This window comes from Hemicordylus capensis, chromosome 17, assembly GCF_027244095.1.
Source record: "Hemicordylus capensis ecotype Gifberg chromosome 17, rHemCap1.1.pri, whole genome shotgun sequence".
NCBI lineage: Eukaryota > Metazoa > Chordata > Lepidosauria > Squamata > Cordylidae > Hemicordylus > Hemicordylus capensis.
In genome coordinates, this window is record NC_069673.1 from 4398456 (window position 1) to 4413968 (window position 15513).

At 45.6% G+C, this 15513-nt stretch overlaps 2 protein-coding genes across 4 annotated transcripts in view; both read right to left on the reverse strand.

Moving 5' to 3' along the window:
• Positions 1–80: 80 nt before the first annotated feature.
• On the reverse strand, positions 81–6851 carry LOC128339045 (uncharacterized). The gene is made up of 4 exons (XM_053282513.1): positions 6845–6851; positions 4591–5115; positions 3154–3333; positions 81–1617 (listed from the first exon to the last, which is right to left on the reverse strand). Exons 1-4 carry the CDS (start codon positions 6849–6851, stop codon positions 200–202), a joined length of 2130 nt encoding a protein of 709 aa, XP_053138488.1. The 3' UTR covers positions 81–199.
• Positions 6852–8280: 1429 nt separating this feature from the next.
• The window catches only part of CAMSAP1 (calmodulin regulated spectrin associated protein 1), a 41822-nt gene continuing 34589 nt past the window's right edge, over positions 8281–15513 (reverse strand). For all 3 annotated transcript variants that reach the window (XM_053282352.1, XM_053282353.1, XM_053282351.1), the window contains 6 exons: positions 14162–14298; positions 13004–13212; positions 12822–12924; positions 11756–11871; positions 11184–11302; positions 8281–10638 (listed from right to left, as the gene is read on the reverse strand). In XM_053282352.1, the coding sequence (XP_053138327.1) occupies positions 10336–10638; positions 11184–11302; positions 11756–11871; positions 12822–12924; positions 13004–13212; positions 14162–14298 (987 nt within the window). In that variant the 3' untranslated portion in view covers positions 8281–10335. The remainder of the gene's footprint in view (positions 10639–11183; positions 11303–11755; positions 11872–12821; positions 12925–13003; positions 13213–14161; positions 14299–15513) is intronic.

A 15513-nucleotide genomic window follows, 5' to 3' on the forward strand; every position in this document is an offset into this window, starting at 1 on the left:
CGACCTCATCGGTTAATCCTTTGTTCCCCCCACATATAGAAACATGAAAAAAGGAAAATATCAACATTCTCATTTCATGTTATATCCATGTTTGCTATACTTATCTGTAAGTCCTGGTTGGTTGGTGGTTTAAAAGCAATGAAAATGTTCAGGCAACACAAGCTAGGATATGCAATATTAAACTGGAGTCCAACACAATCTACTTGGATTTTGTCAAGGGCGGGTTCATGGCACCGATTCGATGAGTCTGTTTCCATCTCTCTCTGGTCCACCTCCCACGATTCTCCACAACTTCATACAAGAGATTGATGTAGTTATGATTGCTACTTTCTGGGAAGACGTTGCCACACGGAGGACTTCTTGGATTGATGTCATCCGACGGCAGTGGAGATGGATCGGATTCATGGTGGCCTCCTGACCGAGAAGATACTGATTTGGGCACATTTTTCTTTTTCACCCCTGTAGGGCATTTCACCGCTTTAATTCTGGACTGTGGAGCATGGGAATGTCTTGGAGTAACTTCTACATTCAATTCTTGCTGGAATGGAAGCTCTGCTTGATTGGTTGCTTCTCCCTCTGCATTTAATTCAGCTCTGTTGTCATGATCATCCTTTCTGGAGCATTCCTGTAGCTCATTCTGCCTTTCCGGTTGCTTAGCAAATTCCAATTTATCAACACTCATTGACTGACATGCATCCGATTCTCTCTTATCTGGAGGATCCGTTTCTTTGGTTAGCTTTCCCTCTTCGTTTAATTCAGATCCATCACTGTCATATATCCGAAACTCTTTTCTGGGGCGCATATACAGCTGCTGTTCATCATGTTCCGAGTTCGAAACATGCCGCGGCTCACCTAGCATGGGCAAGAAGAATTGTGCCAAGAAAGATTCCCTAATACTTAAGACAGCTGATTTCTGATCCACAGTACTTCTCCCATAAGGCCACGTCAGAGCTCGCTTCAGTGAGACAAGATGGCTTCTGTCGGCTTTCGTGGTCATGTCTTTTTTGGGTTCAGCATCAGTCAGTTCTTCATTGGTTGTAGTAACACTTAAATACAAGAATGGCTCCGTATTTTCAGTTTCGTTGTGGGCTATATGTTCATTCTTGGGTGCTTCCGAAATCCGGTGGTCCTGAATTATTTGCTTTGTTGCTTCGGAAGTGGCTTTGGTCACTGATGTTTCTACCTCGACTTCAGCCAAAAATGAACTTGGAAAGTCCTTTCCCTTCCCGTCTTCCAGTTTCTGATAATACCACAGCTGCGTAACATTACACAAGTGTTCACTTGCTACGTAGTGTTGGTTATTTAATGACACTGTTGTCGTCAGATGTTCCTGGTTTGCATCCGCTAGATGGGTGAGCTGTCGTCCCGGATGGAACTCTTTCCGCAGCAAAATGGCGGCAGCCGATTTCGCCCGAACTTTTAGCAGCCCGGTGTGTGGAGACACGCCCACCTCCACCGTTTGGAACTTTTCACCCAAGTGTCTGGAATCAGCCAAGGAGTCAACATGGCTACTTGCTTTCACGTTGCTGGTTGACCTAGTAGCTGCTTTGTCTGGTTGAACTTGTTTATCTCGTTTCAAGGCCCAGATCAACAGGAATAAAATGAAGGAAATGAACACTGCCAAGAAAAAGAAAAGAAAAATTAGACCAAGGAAGTTAGACAAGACACATTCAGTCTTAAGACTGAGAGAGCAAAAATGCATGCCCAATTGCGAAAATGCACAGAATCAAATTTGTGTGCCAAAATGAAGTTTTTAAAAAAGAGAGAGAAGAGAAAAGAACACCATGCACAGGATGTGAGTATGCTATTGATTTTCTCTTTTAAATGGGGAAGCAGAAAATTCAAGTGTTTCTGTGCCCTGCCTGAAGGTATTTCAATGTATTTCAAAGATGGTGGCATCCAGAGAAGGACCTCCGTTTTGTGGTGACTTGGGATCAGGCCTTCTCAGTAGCTCCCTACCAACTGAGCAAAGACACTTGTTAAAGTCTTGATTTAACACCACTTGTTAAAGTGGTGTTAAAGGGATGATTCTCTTCTATTTTCTTCTAGCAGGGAGAGAGCAGCTGGCCCTATCCAACCCCAGCACAGCATCCTTCCAGTGGCTGTTGCTGGTGTCGACCTTAAGTTTCTTTTTAGATTGTGAACCTGTTGGGGACAGACAACCATCTTAGCTTTAAGTACCCGGTGTTGCTTGGGCTTATGGTGAGAGTTTCTCTTTGTTACTGCATCCATATCCTTTTTAATATATATACCCATTGTATATCCATCTGTCTGTGTGAGGTGGTTGTCGGGGTTCCCGGGTACCCTATGTTACTCATAGGGTCCTAGGAAGTCACTTTGCAGTTTGATCCCGATACCCGTAAACCGCTTTGAGAACTTTGGTTGAAGAGTGGTATAGAAATATTCATAGTAGTACCTGTGCCTAGGCTGTGAAATGTGTTCTCTGTGGGAGTAAGAGGTTTATCATCCCTGGAGACCTTCAAGAGAGCCATAAAGATCTACTTGTTCAGCTTGGCTTTTAATAGTATTTAAGAGGATTCGGTGTTTTTTAAAAATAAGTTTTATATTTTATTGTGATCTGCCCTGAGCCATTTTTGAATGGGCATTTGGTAAGTGAAATAAAGACATACAATTTTCAGGAGAGGAAAATTTACATCAGATCTTAGAACTTGCCCAACCAGAGTCTAGGGTCGAAGATGGAGGGAACGTGGCCGACCCACTCAACTGGATGCTATTAAGGTAACCTACCTCACAGGGTTGTTGTGAGGATAAAAATAAGCATGTACATTGCTCTGAGCTCCTCAGAGGAGAAGCAGGACATAAATGAAATGAAATGAATAAGGTAGGGTCTTGGAACTTTCCCTGCTGGGAATGGGCTCACCCTAAAGTCTTCTTCCAGGCATAAGCATCCCCATTATGAATATATATATACACACACCCCTCGCCTACCTAGCAAGGCACTCCTGCTGCAGATGTTTACAGGTGAACATACAACGCCACGCTCTATCAACTCAGACCCAGAGAGACCACCACCAAATATGACTGAAAAGTAGGAACGCGTGTGGTAACATTATAAGATGCCCACCTTAAATATAAGGACATAAGTAGAGCTCTATTGCCATGCATGAAACGACATCGTGGAATATACAGTACCTAGACATGCTAGCAATACAGGCAATCCCACTTTACGGAAACCACTCCCGCCGGCTGAAGACGGGAAGACCGGCAGGCAGTTGAAGTCGGAAATGTTCCAAACGTGCGTTCCTTCCAGGCTTGCGGGACTGCGGCATACCACGGAATCCGCATCTTCTAGCAGAGATGCATTGATCAGCTCTGGGGAAACAGACAGAACGTGAAGTGGACGTATTGGACGCCTAGAGCAGTAAAGTCTATGGTGCTTGGATCTACTTGTATACTCTACAAGTTAACATCAGGGGGTACTTGAAGGGCTCCTGGGGGTACTCCGTCTCCCCACACTGCAGGTGCACTATTGGTTCTCCTTTTGAGGATCAATGCAGCTTGAAGCCGACGCATCCTCAGCGATGTGTCTACTGCAGAAGGGGAAGGAGGAGGGCAAAGACACTCCTCCTCCGTCCCGATTGGCTGGCTGCATAATGAAACTCACCTGACTCCTCCCCATCAGCCTGATTGGCAGGCTTCAAAACGCAGCGGGGAAGTAACTTGCCTAGGGAGCAAGAGGTTGTCAATTCGAATCCCCAAACACCTCTATTGGGCAGCAGCAATCTAGGCAGATGCTGAAAGGCATCATCTCATACTGTGTGGGAGGAGGCAATGGTCAACCCCTCCTGTATTCTACCAAAGACAACCACAGGGCTCTGTGGGCGCCAGGAGTCGACATTGACTCGACAGCATAATTTTACTTTACTCCCATGGTAAATAATAGGACAAGTAAACCTGTCCTATTAATATGACTGCTTATGAGTAACAGTGTAGATGTCAGCCAGTGACTGGAGTAGCAAAGCTCTGTAACTGTAACACTTATTATTTTCTGAATTTATTTTTTTATATTTTCCGATTCAAAAATTTTCCCAGTGTTGGGAAGCGTTACTTAAATTTGTGTGTGTGCATTACTTAAATGTTACAGTTATGAGACAGGCTATTTCAGTCACTGGCTGACTTCCAGACGTTGTTACTCATGAGCAGTCTTATCAAAATTAATGGGACAAGTTTATTTGTCCTATTAATTCCAATGGGATTCGACAGACAGACACAAACAACTCTCCCTCTGTGGGGTACCCGAGCTGAAGATTTGTGACAGAAGAGATAGACGTGTTTAAACATGTTGGGAACCTCTGCTCTCAGTGGAGTATTTTTATTTTTATTGAATTAGGAAATGATTAAAAACTTTAAAGGTCGATCTATAGAATCACTGAAGCTTATCTGAAATGTCCCCTTCTCAAGCAGAGAACTTGCGGATGGGGAGAATTTGGTAATGTGAGGATGAGATACTCCGAGAAGTCTCTAAGCCCACGGATGACCACCCTATAAATAGAATCTGCATACATAACCTGCAGGTTACCCATTCCATAATCCTGGAATTAAAATGGATACTTTCATCAGTCCATATACCTTGAAGAAATAATCCAAAATCCCACATGTCACAGGAACAATGCCATGGATTGTTCCCAAGCTTAAGGACCGAGGGCATCAGCCCAATGAACACATTTCTGGTTAAAGTAGTTAAGTTGTTGCCAGATAAGTCCACAAACGTTAGCTTGGACAGGTCCTTAAAACTCCCACTGGCAATCCGACGGATTCGATTGTGGGCTAAATTAAGTGTTGTCAGGTTGGAGAAGCCGGAAAACATGTTTCGTCCTATTTCTGGGATGAGATTCTGAGCCACTGTCAGGTTTTCTAAATAACCAGGGTTGGGAAGCCAAGAAGCCATCACATTGGTAAGACTGTTCTGGTACAGGCTGAGTTTGGTGAGGCTTTGGAAAGCGTGGAAAGCTCCGGGTTCAATTCTTTGGATGCCACTGTTGGCTAATGCCAGACTGGTGACTGATGCCAAACTGGGGCTACTGAAGACAGTTGAGTTGATAACCCCAAGGTTGGTGACGACAAACAAGAGAGAGGTCAGCCCTTCCGGAAAACCTAGAAGGGAGAATTTAGAAGAACATCACAAGAGCAGCCCTGTTGGATCAGGTCCATCCTGTCCAATGGCCCACCCTCTGAGAAGCCCATAGGCAAGAACTGAGGGCATGCCCTCTCTCCTGCTGCTGTTTCCCTGCAGCTGGTATTTAGAGACATCTGGCCTCTGAGGCTGGAGGTGGCCTATAGCCACCCGACTAGCAGCCGTTGATAGACCTGCCCACCATTAATTTGTCTAAGCCCCTTTTAAAGCCATCCAACTCACCATTTGGAATAGAAGAGCAGAAATACTCCTTTTCAAGGACACACTGAGACCTCGAAAGCTTTATTGACGTCCAAATCAAAGCAAGTCCAAAGATGGCTATGTCAAGGAGAGAGAGAGAGAGAGGGGGGTGGTGTTATTTCAATACATAGAGAATGGACATACCACTGGTTCAACACCCATGCAATAATCCACTACATCTTCTTGGATTAAGGTTGCAACAAGGTGCAATTACAAGAAAGAACTCAACACCCAAAGTTGCCCATTTAAAGTGCCATGAAGCCTTGCATAAGGAGGGGGGAAAGAAATATGACTGTGCTTCTGATTGTTAGTGCTTCCTGAGAAGTGGGTTGGTCCAGTGGGCTGTGGTTGGGGACTGATGTTTTATGGTTTTCATTTTCTCCTCAGCCACTCCGAATGTCACCACGCAGCAATTTTTTTCTTTCAAGTCAATGAACCAACAACCGTCAAGGGCTGCAAAGGAAGAGGATGGCCAAGAAGCACATACAATTGGGAGGGGAAACATCAGGCAAATGTTTTGGGGGAACAGACAATACGAGGAACTTTTGGAATCAGAAATATAAGTGTACCGTGTTTGGGACCAGTTTATGTCCAAGTTACAATGATTATATTCTGTTTTTGAGAGGTTATTCTTGATGTGAGTGATAGGGAGATAAAGAAGAGTACAGATGTATCCGAGCAAAAGGTCCAGGAGGGCCAAGCTAAGAGCTGGTCTTGTGGTAGCAGGCATGAATTGTCCCCTTTGCTAAGCAGGATTAGCCCTAGTTTGCATTTGAATGGGAAACTGCATGTGTCAGCACTGTAAGAGAGTCCCCTTAGGGGATGGGGTCGCTCTGGGAAGAGCATCTGCCTGCTTGCATGCAGAAGATTCCAAGTTCCCTCCCTGGCAGCATCTCCAGATAGGGCTGAGATAGGGCCTGCCGCCTTGGAAAAGTCACTGCCAGTCTGGGTAGACGATACTGAGCTAGATGGACCAAAGGTCTGACTCAGCATAAGGCAGCTTCCTAGGTTCCTATCAAGGATACTCCAGGCTTATATTCCCAGTACAGAAGCTTGGCACTCTTTCTCTGCTTTTATCTGGTAGGTTTCTTAATATTTAAGCTTTTCATTAATAACTCTTAACTTCCATTTTTTAAACTGGTTATTTTAATTGCGATTTTAGCCTGTTTTATAACTGGTTAAACATAACTGATTTCTTATGCTCTACTGTATCTATGTTATTAAGGTCACACACACACACACACACACACACACACACACACACACACACACACACACACTCTCTCTCTCTCTCTCTCTCGCAATCATCAACAAAATCACTCAAATAATCCATCTAGCCCCACCTGGGGATTCTTGCCAATCCCCAGTGGATTATTTGAACACAGATCCTTCCACACTTTCTTCTCGATAGCACAATCTCTTAGATGTAGTTAAGATCCCACAACTTACATTTCATGTTGGGCAGCGTCTTTTCCTGCAGAACGCAGTCCTCGCTTTGGGCTTCTTTGGGAACACTAACAGCTTGGCAGCAGAGACGACTGGTATTAAAGTGGATGCCCTCAGAGACAAGTCAGAACCTGTTGGTTCCTCTGCTTCTGTGGGGGGATTACCCTCCCGCCATCAAGGTGGGCTGCAAGTGCAGTCACATGCGGGTTTGATAGCAGCATCTCCATAGATACACACCATGAAGCTATTCCATTAGCAGTAAATATGTTAATCATTCCCCAGGGTCAAGTCAAGAAAGATGTTCTGCTTCCCAGACACCCACTCACCTTCAAATACAACCAGCTGGAGATGTCAAACATATGAGTCCAATAAACAGAATTTTGTCTGGCTTCAGGCAAAGAGAGTGCTGAACTTTTCTGCCTTTTTTTTTTAAAGGTCCTTTGCATAGATTAATCTCAACTATAGTACGCCTAGGCCAGGCATTTTTGTTATTCTTAGGGTGCAATCTTTGATCGGCCAAATTAAATAGATGCAAAAAAGTACCTCTCCGTCTGCCAGCAGATTTTGAAAACTGAGATATTATTTTTAGCAGGTGGCATCTTAAGAGGCTCTCCCCTCTTAACTCTCAGGGAATGCCTCTAACATGATGTCTCCTTGGTAGGATGTGGGCGCACATCATCCAAAAACAAAAGCTGTTTTTTCTTTGGAACTGTAAGTACTCGTGCTAGGTGAGCCAAGGTCCATGGGTTACAGTGCCTCTGAGCAGGCGAGAAACAGAGATTGCTTTCACTCAGGTTCTCCTTGTGGAACTTCCTGATCCCCTCACCCAAGACCACAGGCATCTGTCCACCTCATCCATGCCATTGCTGTGTTTTAAATCCCCTTTTCAACTCCCTTCGCCCGTCCTCTCCCTGCTTCCCTATTCTATCCTGGTCCGAAACTCCCGTTATCTTTCCCCCGCCTCCTCTCATGACTGGCTTCGGTCCATCTCTGTTCCTGGTAGACCAGCTCTTGATGGTTGGTCAACCTCAGCTGTGCCGCCATATCTCAGGTATGCTCCCTGAGCTTGGTGGGCCCCTCTCAGCTGCACAGGGCCCCAGACGAGAACCATCCATATCTTATGCAATTGACCAACGAACAGAAAGGATCAACAAAAATTACTTTAATTGCACAGCAGCCCTAACTGGATCCTCTCCATCCATCCCTTCTACTTGTAGACTGGAAGCTGTTGCCAGGAAATTGTCTCATTTTACCAGCACCAACGATGATTAAGGATCCAGAAACCAGCACTGGCCTGTTAATGTGATTTCGCTATTTACCGTTTCCTCTGCAAAAACCTGTGTAAGCCGCTCTATGTGTTAATGTAGAAAAGCAGGGTGTACATCATGTCAAATAAAATAAACAGATGTGTCACAACAAAAGAAAAATGATGCATGGAATAACAAAAGTTAGCCGATGATCTTTATTACATTTCAGTGCTTCCATAAAATAAATATGTCGTATAATATCAAACAGTGAGAAATAAAGCATGAAAAGCATGTAACAAAAAAAAAAAAAAAAAAATTACACGATAGTGTTTAATACTTAGCACTTTTAGAAATAATAAAGCCTTTCCTTATGTACAGGGTAGCCAACTATCAAACAAAATTTACAGCCCAGCTATTTAAAAAGTCCTGTAAGGGGATGGAACGGAGCAGATTGTAAGAGACCTTCATTCTTATTTCTCTAGTTAGCGCTAAATACCCTATTTCTCACTCCCTCTCTACAAAGGTCACCCGAACTTCAATTTTATGTTCCTTAAATAAGTTACGCTGGATTGTGTTTTAAAATGTCAGCTTCTATCGTCTCTAGTGTCAGAATCACGTCCTTTGCACTACATCGAACATATTCAAGTAACACTTCAAATAGAAGTAAACGTTTACTTACTTCGAAGTAAACGAAGTAAACCAAAAGCTATAACCCTATAACATCTCCAGGCAGTAAAGTCAAAGTTCAGATGTGCTAAAGGCCTGGTAATTGACAGACTTCAACAAGAGATCTTTTTTCCAGGGGAAGTGAACATTTTTTTAAAAAATAGAGACACACATGATTAGAAATCAGAACAGCTTATGCTTTCATTGCCCTATCAGAGAGAGATTGGTTCTTTTTAAGCAGGAGAAAAACAATACACAGCTTTAAGGTCATAACTCAAGATTTAATATTTCAAGATGAAAAAAGAAAAAAAGAAAAACAAAGCCACTGGACTTATTTGAGCTTTCCAAACAAATGCAGGTCTGTTTAAAAATTGCTAGTTATGTGGAAATTGGCTTTTCTTCTCATATAGTAGTATATATCCCTGCCCCGGCCAAAATAAGAGAAAAATAAAAATGAAGAACTAAAAAGAACACACACTCCATTTTAGAGCATGCTGCTCATCCAGCAAAAAAGAAAGAAAGAAAAGGAAAGGAAAGGAAAAGAAAAGAAAAGAAGAAGAAAAAACAGGACAGGATTAAGGTTAGAATTACATTTCAGGACATGATTTAAAAAAGCATTAGAATTTGTGATCGTTAAGTGCACCATTATACAGGAGTAACGTGCTCTGAGTGAAAACGTCCCACTATTACTAGAATCAGTCTTTTTAATCAAGGTGGGGGGGGGGGACCGTTAGGATACTACTTGAAACAGAAAATCAATGTTGACTGTACTCCATCCAGAGTGCCTCAAGTTTCAGATTGGGAATATTCCAGCCAGGAGCACCAGCTCGCCTCTTCATGATTGTGTTGCAGAAATGTTCAGCCATAATAATTTGCATAAGTCCTCCGTTTCAATTTTTTAAAAAAGAGAGAGAGAGAGAGAGAGATTTTACATCTTTCAGTGCTTATAAAGAACCGATACTGTAGGTAAACTTTGTTCCAAGCAGCCTGGGCTGGATTCTTCTTCTTCCTCCAGAAGTCAGAGCTGAGCTGGTCATTGGGCAGTAGGTACAGTACCAATGGTTACGTATGTGATTGAGTCGTCAAGAGTTTCAGAGGAAAGTTGAATCTTTTCCTGAAGACGATTCCTCAAAAGTCTACCCCACACAGCCTGGTTCTCTGTCCTTCTCCTGAAGTGCAGCCTGTGCTAACTTCTCCAAGTGATTCTGGGGTGGGGGGGACACAGGAAATCAGAAGGAAAAGGATGTCCCAATTTGTACCAATTAAGAACTTCAAGTAAAAGGAAATCCACCGCTTACGATCTTGCTACATGCACCTTCCCTCACGTGAAAAGCCTCTGTAGTTAGCAATGGATGTAACAGCCGTTTGATCATTCATACCAAAAGAGAGAGAGAGAGCGAGCGAGAGAACACTGAAGTTGTTCATTCTTTCCTTGCATCCATGTTTAGAAGCCTCTCTCCTTAAAAAAAAAAAGTGTTTATGGTTCTGCACGTCTCACACCCCAACAAGAGCTGAGGGGAAGAGTCAATGCCCCCCAACAATGCTATCTCCACCACCGTCTCCCACGGAAAAAACTGAGTGTCATTTGCGAGTCTGAGTCTTCTTTGGCACTGCGGGTCGTTTGGGCTGCCACAGGTGGTTGTGGATGGTCAGGGCGTCGACGCTGACCGACATGGTTTTGGCGGGGATCAGGTTGAACTGCTTCCTGTCCGAGCTGTACTTGTACAGCTTGTCAATCATCTTCTTGGTGATGCTCTTTGGCCCCGTCCCGGTCAGCTTGTAGATCTCTTCCGCGTCGGGGTGGTAGCAGTAAAGTGCTCTGAATTGGCAGCCGGCGTCGCGGAACAAGATGATGTAGTGGTTGGCGTCGCACTTCTCCAGCTCCTGGAGGGGAGAGAGAAACGTTCTGAGGAGCGTGGAGAGCCGAGCCTTCTACGCCACTGGCAAAGCGCCGTGGCAGTCAAGCAACACAGCTACTTACAACACACTGCAGGATTGAAGCTTGACCGGAGTTGCACTCTAGCCAGCCGGGCACTCAAGCACTTTTTGTACAATCTCAATCTCAATCTCAATCTCAATCTCTCTCTCTCTCTCTCTCTCTCTCACACACACACACACACACACACACACACACACACACACACACACACACACACACACAGTTGTTGGCCACGGTTGACGGCAATCCAATCTGGAGCAGCAAGAAGGCAACCTAAGCAGCGGCATTCCTCAGCGAGCCCAGACATCATGCAAACAGCTGCCTGAACAGCTCAGCACAGACATGCCGTGCAAAACATATCCCTCAGCACTTAACATGCTCGTGCTTGGCCTCCGGTATCGGGTGGCAGGGCGGCAATCGAGGGAGCAAACGGCTTGTGAAGAGAGGCATGGTGTGTGGTGAATCTCTGTGTGTTCCCAGGAATACTTGCCTCCAAGATGGAATTCTTGTGGGGCTCGTTCACTTTCCCAGCCAGACAGCAGTGGGAGATGGCGTTGTGGATGATCGGCTTGTTGGATTTGCTGCTGGGCTCTTTAAAGAGCTTTGGGCCTATACAGAAAGAGGGTTGTTTTAAAACAGACAGCTGGCACTCTCCATTAAAATGTAAGGTCAGTCAGAGAAGTGACATCTTTGAAACTAGTAAACTTGACACCTGAAGGAACATTCAAAAGACTCAATCTAACAGCAGCAAAACGCAAGTTTGCCACGAAACCACCCAAAACACTGGCTGTGAGCCATACCTTTTATACACTCAAAAAATAAAATATGCACCCCCCCCCACACACACACACTGTTTATCCTATTCACACTGAAATGGGATATCAAAACCATACATGTGGAGTCCTTTGAATGTACACGTATCGGGACCAATGACTTTCTTTTCTACCATACAAGTCCACTTTTACATTGACTATTTTAAGGTCCTCTCCTTTGGGAAGTTACACCACCATCTGTAAGGAGCAGTGCCCATTTGGGGCTTGAAAGGAAGGGAAGCCAGCTCACCAGTATACTCTGCCACCGAAGCAATGGAAGAAGCTGTGGAGGTGTTCTCCCAGTCCCTCTCCATGTTTCGACTCTGGTTCCTGCTCAAGATTGGTAAGGATTCCATCGATTCCACTCTGCCAGAAGAAATAAAGTTCACAGCATAAGCTGGCCATTAGTAGCATAAGAACGTGATAATAGCCCTGCTGGATCAGGCCCAAGAATGCCCATCTAGTCCAGCATCCTGTTTCGCACAGTGGCCCACCAGATGCCGCTGGAAGCCACAGGCAGGAGTTGAGGGCGTGCCCTCTCTCCTGCCGTTACTCCCCTGCAACTGGTACCAACCAGCTCTGTAATTAAAATGATGCAATCCAGTCTCGTTTATCTTCTCCAGCCTACATCTTCTTGTCCCTCAGAATGGGGGGGGGAGGCCGAGGGAGCAGTCGTGTTAATCTGCTCCCCCCCCCATCCAGAGGAATCTTGTGCTGTCTGAAAAACCAACCACTGGGGGCCCAAAAGCCTGCTTGTCAATTACATGGACAGGTCACTTAAGTTTTTATTTACTGAGATGGTTTGTATCAGTTTCATGAATTGTATCCATTTTGTATTGTTTTTACATTTGCCGTGTTTTGACTTTGTACACCACCTAGAGTGGTCTATATCAGGCGGTCTAGAAATAGGATAAACAAACTGCTAGAGTAGTGGAGGTATGTATACACAAAGAAAGAGGGACAAGTGCACACACAATACTAAAAGACAAGGTCCACAGTGAGTATGTCACAATTCCCTGCAGAGATGAATACAAGAGCCAATGGGTCATTTAACAGCCGAAATGGCCCAATTCTTTGCCCATTTCTAGTGTGTATGCCTTGTTCACAGTACCCAGAACAATTAAGATTCGATTCCTCAATATACCCAGCATTTTCACTACAAGATTGCCACAGGCCACAAAACAACACAAACCCAAAGCGGAAGCTTCCCACTTTTGCACAGAGCTCACAGCCACCAGATTCTACAGGACTGATTCCACCTCTCAGCTACGCCATGCCATTAACATTCTCAGCCCCTCCTTCAGGGCTGCACCTACCGCTGTGAAGGTGTGCCGCCGGAATGGACGCTTTCGGGCTCCGTGGTGGCTGCGGACGCCAACGACAGGCTGGAACCAGACTGAGCACTGCTGAGGTTATCGGCTGGCGAGAAAAGAGAGGAAGCATAAGCAAGAGCTCGGGTGCTCGACTCAATCAATACGGGAGCCGGAATGTCGCTTACGGGTGGAAGAGCACTTGGTCCCCGAGTCACTGTAGGACTCCTCACGATGGACCGATTTGGGCCGGGGTTTCTTGGGCTTGGGTTTGGGCTTCCCCAGGCCTTGCTCCTCCAAAATCTGCTGCTGCTTCCTCCTCAGATATTCCTGCTTGATGAGTTCTCTCCGGGCTTTCTCTTCCTCCTTGCGTATCCGGTCTTCTTCGGCTTTACGGCTGAAAAAGCAAGCGAGGCTCTCAGATTCGGTCACGGGAGAGAACCTGGAATCTCGTTCCGCATGCTACAGGGAGGGAGGAACCACAGTGATAAAGCCCCTGCAGAAGGTGCCAGGTCCAATTCTTGGAATCTCCAGGTGGAGAAGGCGGTGGTAAAGCAATGGGTGGGACCTCGGCCTAAGATGACCCTGAAGTACCCGTCAGAGCACATGGCACTGGGCTAGACCTGGCCATGGTCTCAGTGTAAGGCAGCTCTGTAAGAAGAGGCACCATGGCTCAATGAGCAAGTACCGTCATCCCTTGCCAGCTGCAAGGGTTCCGTTCCGGCAAAACCCAGCAGTTGGCAAATTCGTGGATGGTGAGGCATTCAAGTACACTGCCCAAAACCTTCGGATGGGGTGGTTTATAAATGTAATAAATAAACAAATAATGACACTGGCAAAAATTTCCCCAAATCCCTTAATATCGCCAAGAGTCAGCCAGCGGAATGAGCAGGTTGAACCTCTGGAAGTTTTCTGTACCCCCCAAATCACTCAAAAAGGCACTTTATATCACGAGAAGTGGGCAAGGATCAGCAAGAGGAATGAGTGGACTGAACCTCTGAACCCCCCCAAATCACTACCACCACCCCGAAATCACTAAAAACCTCACCAACCACGGATATTCGAGTCGTGGTTGGTGAGACTGGACACAATTTCCCAGCCACCGATACTCAAAATCATGGCTGGGGAAACCACGGTTGGCAAGGGATAACTGTACATGCCTTCTGGACTGAAGGTCCCAGGCTGGCAGATGGTAGAGATAGGAAAGACCTTTCTCCAAGACCTTGAGGAGCCTCCACCAGTCAGTATGGAGCTAGATACACCAATGAGCTGACTCCATGGAAGGGAGCTTCATACATTCATGGAATTGTGGGTGGGTGGGTTGGGTGGTGATCGATTCAACCTACCGGGCTTCATCTCTCTTTTGTTCAACCTCTGCCTCGAGCTGCACTTTCCGAAGCCGCGTCTCTTCAGCTTTGCGCTGTTGCTTTAAGAGGAAGGCGGCGCGTTTCTTCGCAAGCTCATCTTCTGCTTTCTGTTCATCCTGCCAAACCAAAATTCAGATCAGAAACCGTGAAACAGTGTTCTAGGGCGGAGGGCAGAAAAGCCGACAACTTCCCTCTCCCAGACATCCTGCGGGGTGGGGAGAATGACACTCCAGAGCGTGGCTGTTTCCTCTGTCCAGTCACTTGACATGCTGGGCTGGCCAAGCCCGCAGTATATGGTCTGAAGGCATATGATGCCGTGGCCCTGATGAAGCTGAGCAGATCAGGGATCTGGTCAGCACCTGGGTGGAAGGGTTCTTGGAATCCCCTGGGGGGAACTCAAGATGGCATTCATGGAAGGAAGATGGGATAGGACTATAATAGAGAGACACAGACCACTGGATCAGCCCAAACAAAACAAAAAAACACCTTTCCTTTATCAAATGTCTACATGGACGGGACACAAAGATGGCCTGCACGCCTCTTCCCCAATCCAGGGACTTGTTAACACTGAGCAAAGAGTATTAGCTCTCAGTTCCCTTGCTAACTGAGCAAAGAGGCGCCTTTTTAAAGTGGTGATCCTCTTTACTGAGCAGGGGAAGAGCAACCAACCCTGTCCATCCCCAGCACAGCATCGCTCCAGGGACTGTTGCAAGTGTCTGCTCTGTGGTCGCCAGGAGTCGACACCGACTCGATGGAACTTTTACCTTTACCTTATGTTTCATTTTTAGATTGCGAGCCCTTTGGGGACAGGGAGCCACTTTAATTAATTGATTGACTGATAAATACAATTTAATTAAATTTAATTTATTATATTTATATCTCTATGTAAACTGCTTTGGGATAGTATTGTTGGAAAACGGTATATAAATATTCGTCATTTTCATATTAACACAACAGAAGGTCACGTGCATCACACTGCCTCCAGGATACTCGGAAGAGAGGAGTCCACATCTGGTCATGTCCAAATCAGCCAATCGCTCAATGTGGGCACCTTTTCCCTCAAGCAGCAGTCTACTCACCCCTCATTACAGCCAATTCGCCTTGGGCGAGCAGTTTCTGCGCATAGACTACTGTCAAGCAACTGAAGCAGAATGCAACAACTGCAACCACCAGAAAATCTAAACACATCTTACAGGACACTGATACACTTGCACACTTTATACAGGTGAGGAAAAACCCACGTGCTCCTCGCACCCCTACCAACTCCACATGGGTAAAATGCAATGCAGGAAAACTGCGGTACTCGCAGGGGTTCCACACCCGGCTAGTGC

Excerpts from the sequence above, each read along its gene's own strand:
- LOC128339045 (XM_053282513.1), bottom strand. Across the intron at positions 3,334-4,590 it reads TTTTGGATTATTTCTTCAAG|AGCTGATCAATGCATCTCTG; the intron begins GTATATGGACTG and ends CTGTTTCCCCAG. Across the intron at positions 1,618-3,153 it reads TGTATTGCTAGCATGTCTAG|TGTTCATTTCCTTCATTTTA; the intron begins GTACTGTATATT and ends TTTTCTTGGCAG.